At 43.8% G+C, this 16,243-nt stretch overlaps 1 protein-coding gene across 50 annotated transcripts in view; it reads left to right on the top strand.

The window, feature by feature from the left end:
* Nucleotides 1–6,416, top strand: part of C2CD5 (C2 calcium dependent domain containing 5) — an 89,816-nt gene extending 83,400 nt beyond the window's left edge. For 21 of the 50 annotated variants that reach the window (XM_083461011.1, XM_083460990.1, XM_083460982.1 and 18 more), the window contains 5 exons: nt 1–42; nt 1,900–2,001; nt 2,928–3,115; nt 3,733–3,879; nt 4,962–6,416. In XM_083461011.1, the coding sequence (XP_083317137.1) occupies nt 1–42; nt 1,900–2,001; nt 2,928–3,115; nt 3,733–3,879; nt 4,962–5,105 (623 nt within the window). In that variant the 3' untranslated portion in view covers nt 5,106–6,416. The remainder of the gene's footprint in view (nt 43–1,899; nt 2,002–2,927; nt 3,116–3,732; nt 3,880–4,961) is intronic. The other 29 variants (XM_083461014.1, XM_083460985.1, XM_083461003.1 and 26 more) reach the window with 2 other exon arrangements.
* The last annotated feature ends 9,827 nt before the right edge of the window (nt 6,417–16,243 follow it).

The raw sequence follows: 16,243 nt of genomic DNA, 5'->3' as shown, positions 1-16,243 counted from the left end.
AGGACCTGGAGAATGCAAGTTCCCACACAGCTGTCCAAAGAGGTGAGTTTCCTTGATTTAGCTATAAGCCAGAACAGGGGGTGCATTCCTGGCTCTGTTGGGGGTACACTTGGGATGTGGCTTCAAGCATTCAGGAAGTATGTACCAGTTGCCTTGGAAAGCAAGCTCTGATGTGGCTTATTGATACCTGAATATGCTCATCAAAGTATTTTTATATACATTAGGGACAGCTAGAAATAGAAGTGACGGGTGGTCTTATATTGTCGCTTTGTCTTCCAGAACAATTTTCAGAATAACTGGTTGTTCAGTTCTTCATCTTCCTTTAATGTTATATTGAGTTCCTCAGTTGTTGTTTTTTTACGGAGGACTGGAAGGGGATGGAACTAAAGATCAGTTAATACATAAACAGTGCATGCTGCTGTGGAATTCTTGATACCAGTCTTGGTGCCTGCCTAGGAATACTCAGTAATCTGGGGGGACACACCAAACCTTCAATTTTCACTGCGAGGGTAACGATCTTGAAAAGGAAGAGGTGTTTCAACAGCACAAACAGGGGCTTACCTGCAGTATATTTTATTTCCTGCTTATCAGGAGGAGTTCTGTGATTTTTAAATTAAAGCTGAAAACAATTGCTGACCTTTTGATCTAGTGAGCTTGTCCGGGAAGCTCATAAGCTTGGGTTTAAGAGTTTGAGTGGCCATGCAAGGCACCCCAGGTGTTGGATTCAAAACATCAAAGTTGTTGCCAAAAGGGTGCAAATACTTTTCATTTATTTGTTTAAAAGATTTGTCTAATATGGATGCTGTTGAGGGTGAGGTGTGATATCCGAAGGACATTATATGGGAGTTCCCTCATTCATGCAGCCCTGTGCCAGTTATTTTGTTTATTATAGTGAAAATATCCTTTATATTTAAAAATATGTGCTCAGAGCTGAATGACTCTGTCCCATTTGACTACTGTTTGCACCTGAATTCACAACATCAAGTTATCTGGGTATTTCACACCACTTATATCTGTCCAGTACAGATCATTTCATGATGTATTCATTAACTAAACATATCACAACACTGAGCACTTCACACTGGTTCAGACAGTCAGCAGACCCCATTCAAACTGCAGCCAGCAAGCACTCACCCAGCAGGGATCACATTGAAGAGAGAGCTGTACGAAACAGCTTGTGGGGACCATGTACACTGGTGCCATGATTTGTACAGTCACAGTGATCCTCCAGATCAATTTGTTCTTGCAAATTGCGGCAACTGTGTGGATCTGTTCATGTGATCTCTGCTTCCTTGCAGTCCCTGCTGGTGGCCCTGCAGACTCCCATAGGCAATTTGTGTGGGACCTGTCTAGTCTCTGCTCTGGACCAGTGCCTGAAATTGGTGTATCTGGGAAGTGGAAGGTACTTGTGCAGTATCTTCCTGCTGATCGTCATACAGCAGAAGGCTCAATTTGTGCTGCCTTGTAAAAGCCTCCATAGTGATCCCAAGCACTGTAACTTTCAGAAATGTTGGACATAATTTGTAGAATCATCAGAGTTGCCAAAAGGGCGTCTCTTGAAGCACTGTCAAGCACTCTGAAAGCACTGTTACAGAAAACTGCAAGGCAGTCTTATGGCAGCAGGTACTCTTTTGAATTCACTGCTGCAGAAATGGATAAAACAAGATATGTATGCATTTTCGTAGGGATGATGTTTCTAGATGTTCATACTACGTAGGTGAATCATGTCCTACCGGTAATGTCCAGAGGCAAGAGGCAAGCACTGTGTTTTCTTGGAAAACCACTTATTCTTGGATGCAGATAATTGATTCATCAGAAGGAGCACTGCAATGGGCAAAGGGGCATCACCCATATTTTTTTCCTTTGTTTTTCCTTTTGTTTTTCTGTCTGTGTTTCCAGCAACATCAGTTGATTACAGTTCCTTTGCAGACAGATGCAACAGCTGGATAGAATTCATTAAACTGAAAGCTCAGACCATAAGGCGTGGATCAATTAAGACAAGTAGGCGGTCATTTCTACCACATTCTGATCATTGGAAGCGTAGTTCTGATCTTTCAGTGGCAAACGGTGGAGCTTCCTACCCAGTAGTGGCATTGCAAAATCAGTGTCCGAGTGTGAAAGCTGCAGACACACAGCGTCTGTTTTTGAAAACATTAATGCCAGGTTGATTTTGGAGCACATTGTTCTGTTGCTCCAAAAGTAAACTGCCAGTAAATATATAGGTGATAAATAGGCTTGCGAATTGTACAACTAAAAGGTATACATACAGTGTGGCAGAAAGTGTATGTATACATCAGTGAAATTCTTCAGACTATGCAAGGATCACCTGCATGATATTTGTGGCAGCAATCACTGAATTACAAAGTGGTGAGTTTTTAATTTTTGTTTAAGTAGTTCAATGGCTGCAGGTATGACTTTTGCTTTAGTTACCCAAGATGAAGATTTACCTGGAAGCTGACAGCAATGAAGAATTTGTCCAAAATTTGAAAAATGCTGGACTGGAGAAACGTGTCAACTTTCACACTCTTTCCTGTAGACTTTTTGTCGTTCCCTCTAGCAGAAATTTTTACCAAATCGTGATACCTTTCCCAACCACTCCCTCCCTCCCTCCGCACTACCTGTGTCTTCACTTTATAACTGATCATTTGTATGTGCAGCTGCTGGCCTCAGTGTTTTCTTTTGCAGGAATGCTACTCTTCTTCCAAAATTAAATCCCATTCAAGCTTTTTGTCTCTCGTTTGCATGTGCTGCATGGTTATTTCCTTTCTATGGCTGAGCATCACGGGCAGCTGAATGTTGTCACCAAGCTATGTGGAAACCATGAAGAAGGCTTAAATCTGTTGGAGCTACCGATGCAACCCGTCCATATATTGAGTAGTCATTCTCTGTCTCTTCCTTCTTTCCTTCCTCCCTTCTGCCATTTGTAGCCATTTCATTCGACAAGCCAAGTCCATTGACAGAAGGACAATCCCGTCGTTCTGGCTCATCCGGCATGAGTTCCACCGTGCCAGTTGTTAAGATGACACCTCTTTCTTTCATCGCTGGGGCAAAAATAACCAAATACCTTGGAATAATCAACATGTTTTTTATACGAGAAACCACTTCTTTGCGTGAGGTAAGCTGCGCTGGAGTTCTCCTTTCTCTCATGGCTAACATGGCTGATCTTGGGTTTTAGTTATGCTGAGTGCAAGAGATTCAGCAATTCAGAATTAACAGAAAAAGGGCATAAGTCTTGCTTGAGCAGATTCCAGATTATCGTATCTCCATATACCTTCACTGTAAGTAAAATCCAATGCACAGTTGAATTTTGTGCTCTTTTTAGCAGATTAACCCAGCCCTTGATTGTGTGTTTGCAGAAAAGATCCACAGTATAGCTCTGCTAGATAATTTGAAAAATATGCAGATATGCTATTATAAGGCAACAATAACAGCAAACGTTTTGGGAGCCTAAGCAAATTGTCGCACAGTCCCATCTGTTCCTTGTATGGTTTTGAATGCTGTTTGTGGTTTTGCATTGCTTTTTTGCTGATAAATCAGACTGTTTACTTGGAGGTTTGAAGTAGTAGTTCTCAAAGTATGTGTTAACTCTGAATGATGCTTTAGAAGACTGAGAAAAACGACACAACTCTTTTGGAACAACTGTTGATTAGTTTTCACTTGTTTAGAATAAATTTGAAACTAAAGAACAGTTAGTGCCTTTCCACTAAAATGTGTGTTGGTGTGTTTTTATAGGAGGGCGGTGTAAGCGGTTTTCTGCATGCATTCATTGCTGAGGTCTTTGCAATGGTAAGGGCTCACGTGGCAGCTCTCGGGGGAAATGCCGTTGTCTCTTACATCATGAAGCAGTGCGTGTTCATGGAGAATCCAAACAAAAACCAGGTAAATGGTGCTTGAAGAGAACACTGTATGTCTGCACATAAACAGTCAGGGACTAGAGAAGCCTGACAGCATTTGCAATGTACTGGCATCCAGGCAAGGTTCTGCTGACTAATCAGTCAAGAACTCCTGCTAAGAAAACAACCTACCTGTTAATCACACCATGTCAAGTGATTGACAGGTGGGTTATCCCACTCACCTGTCAAAAGTTGGCACTCTGGAGTGGGGGCAGATGACAGTCTGGCTCACAAGTCCAAAAGGGTCCCCCACCCCTTCTCTAAAGGGTTTGTGACGGCCCCTAGACCTTAAAATGGAGCCATTAGACTTTTCATTTGTTTGTAGCTACTGGAATTCTTGGCTAATAAACGTGGCTGCGTGATTTGGCTCCTTTTGTGTGTGAAGTCACAATAGACGCACAGGGAATGGAGGACTGCATTTTCCAAGAAACATCACAGTTTTGATAAAATATATATATAATATTCCCACTTTTTAAGGACAGGAGGTTTAAATCCCGACAAAAAGGAAACAACTGCATTTATTGCACTGGGATCCAAAGGCCTTTTGAACATTGTGTACCATTCCAAAAAGGACGTTGGCGAATTGTCAATTTGTAGCTTTCTGCTGTGTCAGCTTTCAAAGAAATTGAAATGGAAACACATGAAAAGTCAGGCTGAAAAGGCTGAGCATCCTTAGCTTGAAGAAAAACAAATGTTTATTTGTTGGGGCTTTTAGGGAGGGCCCTATATTCACAAAATGAGCTGGTAGGTGGAGAGGAAGTAACTATTTACTCAGGCCATTTCACACAGAAACCATCTGTGTGATCAGAAGCCTCTGAATCTCTAGTACTACTGGTTTTGGCCTCTGCTGTAACCATCTGCAGAAAGCTCCTTCTCTGCTAGCGTTGCTGCAGCTGCTCATCTGTAAACTTTTTGTCAGCACTTGGCTGCTTCTGGCAGCAAAGAGGTACAAAGACCTTGTCCGGTAGCAGGAATTTCTTTGCCCATTTTAAAGTCCTGTGTAAACAATAAGATTCTGTTTAAAATCTACAAGATATATAACTGGATGCCCCCTTTCTGTCTTTGCAGGCACAGTGCCTAATAAACGTCAGCGGAGATGCAGTAATCTTTATACGTGAATCGGAATTGGAAGGAGCAGCAAACCAGCTCTCCACAAATGGCTCTCAACCTACCAATTCAAAAGATGCCGTAAGTTACAACATGAAGAAGTGAAATGGATTTAATTATACCTCGAGGTTATCTTCAAAGTGTCAGATGCCATGGCTTTCATTTGTTTCTTTTCAATCAGCAACACTCCTTATATTAAGGACTGCTCTGTTTTGAGGCAATCATACTGTCCATCAGATTTCGTAAGAGCCCCTGTGCACACAAAAGAACATCTGTCTAAAGGAAGAACTGAAAATAGCAGATGTTCATCAGAACTGAAGTCATCAGGATATCGCCCTGTATATTATAGGGCCAGAACAAAATAAAACCTTACTTGGAAGCTATCAGAAACAAATGTTACTCATTCTCAGAGGGAGGAATAGAGGATTTATATTACAACTGGAATATAGCTGAGAAATTCAAATCTCTCCATGTGTTTTGAGAAAGGAAAAGCTGGTTCCAACAGCACTGCCAAATACGCAACATGCAAAGTAAACATAGCTTTTGGAACTAGTGACAATCATCGCCCACATGAACTGGACAGACTGGATGTAGCTGCATGTTAAAATATGTTTTTTCATGTTTGTGAACTATTGAATATTTTTCTATTGTACATTTTTTAATTTTAAATTGCTAAATAGGATTATGATAAAATAACTGGTTCAGATAACTATTGACATTTTATGTTATTGGAACAATAGCGGTAGATGAAAATCTGCTATCTGAAGTCTTGAAATCCTAGCTGCGTCTGAAGAGGAAATCATGGCTTTGGATTTCACAGGTTGCAAATACAAGGAAACTTGGAGAAAGAGCAGTATTCTAGAAAGGCCACCACTCACAGATGGTGTTAAATATGGTACCTAGGAAGATGAGGATTGCTGCAGTAAACAGAGGATTAGACACACCCAGAGGGATTTGATAGAATATAACAATCCATAGATCTGAGAAACTGCTATTAACAGATGCAATCCTAGACACTTGCATGCGTGGATAGGGGAGGTAAATGCATGCTAAAGCATGAAATACGTTTTGAAAGTTTCTGTGGCAGCAATCACTTGGCTGAACAGGCATGCCACTTTTATTAAAACTGGCTTGCCTCGTCAACTGATGAGTAGCTGTAGGAAAAACTTTGAAAACCTGTGGATGCACTTCTTCCCTCACTCATGGCCATATAGGAGCCCAGCTGAAGTATTTTTGATGGCCTCCAGTGTGGAACTTGAAGAAAAGATGTAAACTTGAATGTAAATAGATGACATTTTGCTAGATCTAGGTACAGAAATTATCTATTATTTGTCCAATTCAGAGATTCCGTTGTAAATGAGAATGATGAAAATCACATTCCTATTTGCATAATAAAGCTTCTTTCTTTAAAAAAAAGAGATAATCCTGATTTGCTATTTGGGAGAGGTGGTGAGGAGGTAAGCATGCAACGATTTTTGGGTGGGTTATATCAGTTGTATATTTTGCATTCATCATGCTCAGAGAATACCCACTGAAATTAATGAATTTAGGCCCCTTAATTACAATGGGTCTATAACCACATCTCTCAGTATCTATTGGTTTTTGTAGAAATAGCTAGAAGCAATTGTGGAACACAGTCCTTGGAGCTGCTTTGCAGAGATACGTTGAGGACATACTGACTGCTAGATTCTCACAGGTTGTAGAAGGTAACCAACAGGTGCACTAACAGAAAAATTAAATGAGGCCCCCCCCCCTCAAAGTTCTGTGAGTGACGTCCAGCAAGTAGGGTCTCAGCTGGCATACTAGATGGAGTTGATGACTTCTTGAAAGCTGACACAGAGTCAGTTTTCTTGATTCTTTTATCTTAATTCATTTCTAACTTCTAAAAATCGATGTTGTGTACTGTTGTCATACCACTTGCCTATTCTATTTTTTCAATCACTGAAGTTCTGCCAGGAAATAGAGGAAATAGCCTGACATATGAAAGCTATTTTTCATTCTAGTCCTATGGGAACCCCCGTTTTCTTTGCTTTAACATCCACCATACTTGGCAGTAACTTTTTACCAGCCTGTGTTAGATAACATACAAAAACGGGAATGGCGACCTCCATCTCCACTGGTTGCTGTGGGGAAATGAATGCTCAACCGAAGGCACAGGCTGTTCTTCTAGTACTGGGGGCTGGTCTCTGGCCAATAGTAGCTGGAGCCAGAGCTAATGGCAGAATATTTGAGACTTAATTATTGTGGTCTGCATCCAATACCGGCTTTGCACTGGCAGAAAACACTTCCTTTCACCTAGTTGTCACCAGTCCCTTCTACCCACTTCAGCTCCCCTTGTCTCCTCTGAAAAGGTTATTAAAGAAATGAAAAAGGTAAAGGACCCCTGGCAGTTAAATCCAGTCGCGAACAACTCTGGGGTTGCAGCGCTCATCTTGCTTTACAGGCCGAGGGAGCTGGCGTTTGTCCGCAGATTTTTTGGGTCATGTGGCCAGCATGACTAAGCTGCTTCTGACGAACCAGAGCAGCGCACGGAAATGCCATTTACCTTCCCACTGCAGCGGTACCTATTTATCTACCGTATTTTTCGCCCCATAGGGCGCACCTAGTTTTTTTGGGGGGGAAATAAAGGGGGAAAATTATTTTTTCCCCCCAGGTGTGGGACTGGGGCGGGGGAAGCCCGAGCTTCCCCCGACCCCAGCCCCCAGAACAGGCAGCTCTCCGCTAGCTGTGGGAGAGCTGCGCAAAGTCGCGCAGCTCTCCCAAGGCTTGCGGATAGCCTGGAGAGCGAGAGGGGTTGGTGCGCACCGACCCCCCTCGCTCTCCAGGCTTCAGTGAAAGCCTGCATTCACCCCATAGGACGCACACACATTTCCCCTTCATTTTTGGAGGGGGGAAAGTACGTCCTATAGGGCGAAAAATACGGTACTTGCACTTTGACATGCTTTCAAACTGCTAGGTTGGCAGGAGCTGGGACTGAGCAACGGGAGCTCACCCCATCGCAGGGATTCGAACCGCCGACCTTCTGATCGGCAAGCCCTTGGCTCAGTGGTTTAGACCACAGGGCCACCCGGGTCCTGGAAAGATTAGAGAAACCTCCAAAACATGTTCAGATATGTCACAGAGGGTGGTAGGGAAGGGATGGTCACCAGTATATAGGGCAGGGATATGGAAACCCAATGCCCTTCAGGCCTCTCTGTCTGGCCCTTGGGACATTCTCTGGGGCTGCTTAGCCACACCTGTCACTTTGTATCCTCCTTGACTCTTTTTGCCTGACTGGAACCTGTCCTTGGACTCGGATGATGTCTTCCGCTTGCCTGGACAGAAGGTAGAGAGGGGTGTTTGGTTGCGGAGAAACTTAGCCTTATAGGTAAAATTCATGTTTACGGCTCTGAGCACTTTTGACTCTTGCCCTGTCCACCACTGGCATGTGGCCCCTGAAAGGCCCAGAAGGGAATGTGGCCCTTGATCTGATAAAGGTGTCCCATCCCCCAATGTAGGGGGAAAGTGCTTTCCACTAGTGCAAAGCAACTATTGGATAACCCTGTAACTTCTGAACACAGTGGTTAGCCTGAGTCTCGGCTAAATACATGCTCTCTCTTCAAGCCTTTAACAGCAGTGTGAGGGAGAGGACTGTGATAGGCAGATTGATGATGAAAGTGTTGCTTGCAGTTGTGAACTTTCAAGAGAACAAACCTTTTAAAGGAGATTCTGAAGCTTGTCAAAGATTTATTATGCCTAAAGGCACAACTGCCGCTAGAGAGTTGCTGCTGCTGCTGCTGTTTTAATGAACCACCCTTTAAGTGAACCACCCTTCACCTAAGATCCCATCTAAGGTTGCAACAATGAAAGCACAATGTTAAAAGCAGTTTAATAAAACAACTTACAATCACAAAAAGAAGGCGGGACTGTATGTAAGGGGGCTGTAGAGACATAGGCAGTATTTTAGATATTTGGGGCCTAAGTCATTCAGGGCTTCAAACTGTACATAGCACCTTGAATTGGGCCAAGAATTGAATTCCCAAGCCTCTGTGTTTTGGAACAATTGCAGCAGGAAGAGTAGCAGCAGTGTATAAGTATTTATAATGCTGCACATGACACTTTACAAAGAACAGGTTTCTAGCCCAAAGGGCTTACAAAATCTATATTTAAAAAAGATAAGATGGAAACAATAGAAGATGTAGGGGAGAAAGGCAGGAGTAAGGCTGAGTTTTCACAATCATTTAATCTTTTAGTTACGGTTGTATTGGTTTTTCAGAATAGTTGTTTTTTTGAAATGGTAATGAAAATCCCTTCTTGAATGCACAACTTGATTTAAAATCTTGTTGAACATGCTACTCATTCCCTTAGGATCCCAGTGGGACACACTTGCATCTGCTAAGCAAGCAAAGAAATAAATCGTTCTCATATTTACTGGAAGCAGCTTTTAAACATGCAAGATCATCACTTTGTGGAAGACGGCTTTCCAAACCTGATAGACTTCACGTGTAGGCTGCCAAAGTGGTCAGATATCGGGTCAGAGAGAGGAATGGGCAGATTTTGCTCAGACTATATGGTACAACCCAGGTTCACCCACTTTCTCACTATATGAGATCCAGCAATCACGCACCTTGCAGCCCTTCCTATGATGCACATCAGGTTCCCTTCATGACACTTGAACAGGAGGTAATCTCTGAGAGCAGAAGTATGTGTTCCTTCTACCAAAAATTAACAGCCGCCATAAATGTTGCCTGCCTATCAAAATGTATGTTATGATTTATGAAGGGATCTGTTGGTGTTTATTTTCCTGGTAAACGTATGTTGTCTGTTAAACGTTTTAACACCGCCATCTGGTCTAATTAATGACTTGCAATAGTTGCCTCCTCTAAACATGAGCACTACCATGTTGCAAAACATTTGTCATTGCGCTTGACGTGAGACAAGGTAGAGTCTCATCTTCTGGTGATCAAAGCGCTCGTCTGAACAGCAGCTCGCCATTTGGATGTTGGGGCGAGCAGTAGTCCAACAACATCTGGAAGGCCACAGGTTCCCCATCCCAGGCTTAGCCCATTCTAGACCACTCTTTGTTGTAGGAACATAGTAAGCCTTATTACAGTCATGCCATTGGTCCACTGTCTACATTGACTGGCAGCAGCTCTCCTGAATCTCTTCATCCTTTCTGGAGATGGTGGGGATTGAACCTGAGGCCTTCTGCAATGCAAACCATGTGCTCTGTCTCTGGGTTATGACTCCCTTCACATTATCTGTTGTTGGCATCCATCTGTCTTGAGAGACAATAGCGTTTGCCTTCAGGGGTGAAGTCAAAACACTGTATTAGCAGCACTGAAGTGACCTCCCCAGGGTGCAAGCCTGGGCAGTGTATATGTAGGTCCTGGGCTGCCCAGTCGACAAGACCTCTCTCTTGACCTCGCTGATGTGGTCCAAAGGAAAGCAGAGCAAGACGTTTGGCACTGGCTTGGCTGCAGGAGTTGCCGGAAGGAGGCGTACAAGGTTCCATCCAGCCGTCTTAGGGACTCCACTCCACTCTGGATTTGCGTAGGGCTTACTCCTGAGCCTTTTCTTCTCCGGAAGATATATCCTGCAAGGCAGCGGAGGTTTAGGATCAGAGTTTTCCTTCTCCTACATAGGCTACCTTCCCAGGTTGATGAGCCCCATCTGCCCTTCACTTCCCTCTAGGGTTGAATCAATAGGAGCCCACATGAAATAAAACAGAACATCTTTGAAGTATGAACCATAAGGATGAAGCACATTTTGCTTCCTGAGGTAAAGGACAAGATGGCGCCTCCCATTCCATGTACCAAGAACTGATCCAACTAGCAGTTGAATCTCACTTAGACACTGGTAGTGTTCTCCACCACACCTATGGACAGCAGGCAGTTGACAGCAACTACCCAAGTGAATGGTGTATCCCCGGAGCATGGGAGGTCTGGAGATACCTCCATACTTTGATGTGACAGCCACTTTGGGCAGGCCAGGACACATGCCACACACACACAGACCTGCTCACTTCCAAAATGATAGGCCCTCAAACCCCGAGTTGGCTATTAGATGGAGCAAGCGGGACCTTCAGCATAAAGTTGCAATGAATTCTCATGTTCCTCAGTGTTCCCGTTCAGCCATTTCTGTTCAGGATTCTCCCTAGCCCAGTTCCTCAGTTTACCTTTTCATCTGGCGCCCATGACTACTGAGCATGCTGAGGTAGGAATACAGGAACCTACCTTGTGCTGCACCACGACCGGCAATTGCTCACCAGGGTTTCAGGATCTTGCCCAATTCCACGTTGAGATTGAACCTGGGACCTTCTGCATGTGAGACAGATGCTCTGCTGCTAAACTATGTACAGTGGTACCTCGGGTTACGGACACTTCAGGTTACAGATGCTTCAGGTTACAGACTCCGCTAACCCAAAAATAGTACCTCGGGTTAAGAACTTTGCTTCAGGATGGGAACAGAAACAGTGTGGCGGCGACGTGGCGGCAGCGGGAGGCCCCATTAGCTAAAGTGATGTCTCAGGTTAAGAACAGTTTCAGGTTAAGAACGGACCTCCGGAACGAATTAAATTCTTAACCCGAGGTACCACTGTAGATGTTTTTGTACCTCTGGGAACCCCAGTGTTTCTGAGCCATCCTATTTTGGCTCCATTTCTATTTTCACATACCATAGAGTTGGATGGGACCACAAGGGACATCTAGTCCAGTCCCCTGCAATGCAGCAATCTCAACTGAACTGAACTGTTCAACTGAACAGACGACAATCCAACCTCTGCTTAAAAACAGCCAAGGAAGAGGAGAGTCCATCACCTCCCAAGGGAGTCTGTTCCACTTACTGTCAAAAGTTCTTCCTGATGTTTCGTCAGAATCTCCTTTCTTATAACTTGGAAGTCATTGGTTCGAATCCTGCCCTCCAGAGCTGGAGAAAACAAGCTCGTTCCACCTGAGTTTTCTATTAAAGGTTATGATGGTGATAGGTGGGTGTTAAATTGCAGTCCCGAAGCTTGCCTTTTTACCGCACCTTGTTAACACTTGTGGTCTGTTTCTCGAGTGTTTGATCCTTGCTCACACAGGTGGCCTTATTGAGAAGGCAAGTTGGGTCCCTGTGGCCTGAGTGATATTTCTGTGTGCACAAACTGAGCTTGCTGCTATCCTGGTGCTGTCTTGCCACTTCTCTCTCTTTTAGCCAGTCTGGCATCGTGATGCAGACCATCACAATCGATGGTTCAGCTCTGCCATATGTGAGAGGAAATTAGCAGTCATGCCACCCTGGAGGCAGAGAGGAAGGCAATGGGTGGTATTCTTTAATCCCAGCAAGGCTGCTTCTAGAAGAAGAGGAAAATGAATATCAAAGGAAAAGATCAGAGGCTCCCAACAGCCTCCAAAGACAGCTCATAGACCATAATTTGTGACTCTTCAGCATGTATGATATATGTATAATGAATGCACACAGGTTCATTTTGTTCCGGTGGCCCACCTCTTTGGCTATTGGCTGCTGCTCTGGCAGGAGGACACGGAATGCTAATGAACATTCTGACTTCTCAGGGTGAAGGTTCCATGAACAGAATGCTGACAAGATACAGCTTCTGTGAGGGCAAGGAAAAGTTTTAAGTCGGCAGCAGGAAGGACCAAGGAGGAGGAAGAGCTCTGTGCTGTTAACGGGAAGAAGGCAGCGGCACTGGTTCTGGACAGCCAGGAAAGACGAAGACAAACTGAATGGGGAGATGGTTAAGGAAAAGGGATAGGACAGGAAGCAGCTGATCACAGGAATGGGTCTGCCATGACCCGAGACAGCCAGTAATGTGGATGCATGAAAAACATACCTATCTATGATGGGGTTACAATAAGACACAACTCATCATCAGATGCTTTCCATGTGACAATCAGAGCCATTTAGTTCTCTGGGATGGAATGTAGCGGACATTTGATCTCTGTGTTAATTAAAATCAAGCTGCCAAAAAAGTGTGGGAGGGAAATCAATATTGTTGAAGCCAAGAAATGTCATGTGAGTGGGCTTTAAAGGTGCTATGCCCAAATTGCAGCATGAATTCTGCTGGTCATAGAATCATAGAGTTGGAATAGACCACAAGGGCCATCGAGTCCAACCCCCTGCCAAGCAGGAAACACCATCAGAGCACTCCTGACATATGTTTGTCAAGCCTCTGCTTAAAGACCTCCAAAGAAGGAGACTCCACCACACTCCTTGGCAGCAAATTCCACTGTCGAACAGCTCTTACTTTCAGGAAGTTCTTCCTAATGTTTAGGTGGAATCTTCTTTCTTGTAGTTTGGATCCATTGCTCCGTGTCCGCTTCTCTGGAGCAGCAGAAAACAACCTTTCTCCCTCCTCTATATGACATCCTTTTATATATTTGAACATGGCTATCATATCACCCCTTAACCTCCTCTTCTCCAGGCTAAACATGCCCAGCTCCCTTAGCCGTTCCTCATAAGGCATCGTTTCCAGGCCTTTGACCATTTTGGTTGCCCTCCTCTGGATACGTTCCAGTTTGTCAGTGTCCTTCTTGGACTGTGGTGCCCAGAACTGGACACAGTACTCCAGGTGAGGTCTGACCAGAGCAGAATACAGTGGCACTATTACTTCCCTTGATCTAGATGCTATACTCCTATTGACGCAGCCCAGAATTGCATTGGCTGTTTTAGCTGCCGCGTCACACTGTTGGCTCATGTCAAGTTTGTGGTCAACCAAGACTCCTAGATCCTTTTCACATGTACTGCTCTCACATGTACTGGTGTTGAAAGGGAATGAAAAAGACACATGCATTTCCCTGCATGTCTTTGCCACTAGCTGGCTTCCTGCAATTCTCCCCTGCTGCTAAAGCCCATCTGCCTTGAAAGCATCTCCTGCAATTCCTAATAGAGGTACCACATATCTCCTTGATGGGAACTGAGATGTCTTAGCCACAAGTGTGCGCCAGAGAGCTAGCATGGAGACAGATGGGCCCTCATTTGCCTTGTGCTTGATGATGATTTTGCATTGAAATCTGTACATCCAAGATGTGCCCCTGTTCTCCTTACACTGGTTTGATGCCGTGCTGATCTAGCAAGATTAGCACAACACACGCACCCTTTTCCTTTCTGATCAGCTTGGCTTTTATCAATCTGCGCCTGGAAACTCTGCAGCCCCAGGGGGGTAGATCAGCAACGCTGGCCCATGACGTATGTGGATGTCTAGACATATATCTGGGAGCAAGTAGAGCGCTGAGCCTCTCCCACAGAGCAGGATGCACCTGTACAATAAATGCTCTACTTGGGAAGTGAAGGATGGATCAAGAAAAGGTTGAACGAGGTCCTGGGAGTTTATCTGGAGGTTATGCTTAGATGAGCGTAAGCAAAACAGTATTCCTTCATGGGAATAAGCCACAGGGTCACACGCCTATCTAGTAGGCTTTGCTAGCTGCAGCAACTAGCAGCTACTCGTTTTATTCTGCAATTCGCACCCTTTAAAACCAATTCCTGCTGGTTAGGCAGGCACAGCTGCAGAGCCCTGTTTGAAATGTTGGCAACCGGCAAGAGCCACATTTTTGTGTGTCGTGGAAGCTGAACTTTTTTTGGGGGGGAGGTTGGAGGAGATAAAAGCAGAATGGCAAAACACTGCATATATATGAGAAGCCCCTCTTTTTGTCTTTATTTACCGCATAGTTCTCTAAAATACCATTATTCAACTGAAGCTGAAATCCACACCCATCTAATTTATCATTGGGAATAAGCTGTGTTTGCCAAGAGGGAAATGATTTTCAGCTGGCTGCAGCTGTTTATCCATGAAGTCCTGTTGGGACAAAAGTCAAAGTAAAACAAAATCTTGGAAGGTGAAAGATGGCTCAGTGTTGTGATCAAGTGGGCAATCTGGTTTTTCAGCCTTGAAGCAGAAAAGCTTGTTAGGCTGCTGGGCTTATGGGAAGCAACAGCGTCAATAAAGGATATTTTTTATCATGTGCCAACATTCCCCGCACTATACCAGGACCGGTTAACACTGGGCTCTTTGTTGCCTTGTATGTGTGAATGGACTATTGGATTCAGTCTCACCGACAGAATAAAATCTTCACCTGCCCTTATAACAGTGGCTTTGAAGGCTTAGTATCTTCCTGTGTTGGAGTGGGCTCTGCAAGTCGCTGGTCCTCATGACCAGAGAAAACGGAGAAAAAGGGCAGGGAGGAGGCAGGATTCAAGTGAGATGCCGGCTTGTTCTGAAGGGGTAGGGGTAAAGCCTGATAGCTTGTGACATAACCGCCCTGAGACCTCCGGGTATAGGGCAGTGTATAAATTTAAATAATAACAATAAAAAATACTGAAAGGTGGGGTCTCATCTTCCTGCCTGGGTGTTCCACAAAGTCATGCTTACTTTCTGCCTCTCCACTTCTTTCCTGTTGTCTTGAAGACTGTAAACCTGGTGAAGAGAAAACAGAAGCCAAGCTACTGACCTTTAAGAAAATATTCTAAATCCACAGTGCAGCAATGCTGTTATTAGGCTAACCAAAATATCACAGAGTAATTGTCAAGCTTCTAGGTACTGTATAGCTCATCAGATTAATGGTTAAAACAAATCATAGATGTTTGTGTGCCAGGGGAAAGTCTGACTTATGTCATGGAGTCCCAGGGGGGTCATTCCATGCCAAATCAACTGGGGCCATGTGCTCTCATGACAAAGATTTTCTTCAAAAAAAAATTTATGTGAGATAACCTATGAGATAACCTCAAATTATTTTTAAAAGATTTTTTTTGGTCCAAAATTGGGCACAGGAGAATGTTTTAAAATTTTCAATTTTCGCATGATTTAGACTAATGCAATTTCTGCGTCAGTTTAAAAAAAAACACCTGTTTCGCTTATTTTTCAACCAATTGGGCTTATTTGGGTATCAAAATAAAGCTAATTGTGGTCTCTTTCAAAATAAGGTATAAAAATGGTATTAAGTGCCACAGAAAAGGGTCACTGACCATTCAAAGTGAATTTTTGTCATTTTATTCCCAGTAGGTTCGATAAGCCGTAGGGCGCGAACCACAACTAAAACATGTATCATACTTTTTTTTGTAGAATGGGCTAACTATGTACTTGTTATGTTTTAAAAATAAGGAGGGTGTTTTTTGTGGTTATAAAATAACCACATAAAATTTTTGGGAAGAAAATCTGAGTCGTGAGAGCACAGTTGAGTATTAAAATCAGGTGATTTGGTGTGGAATGACCCAGGGTGGTATTCTGCTATGTTTTACTCAGGAGTAAGCCTGTTTAAATTAATAGG

The sequence above is a fragment of the Podarcis liolepis genome (genome assembly GCF_965112155.1).
Source record: "Podarcis liolepis genome assembly, chromosome: 10".
In the NCBI taxonomy this organism is placed as follows: Eukaryota; Metazoa; Chordata; class Lepidosauria; order Squamata; family Lacertidae; genus Podarcis; species Podarcis liolepis.
The sequence above is the reverse complement of the archived record's forward strand: the minus strand, read 5'-3'. Positions and strand labels throughout refer to the sequence as shown.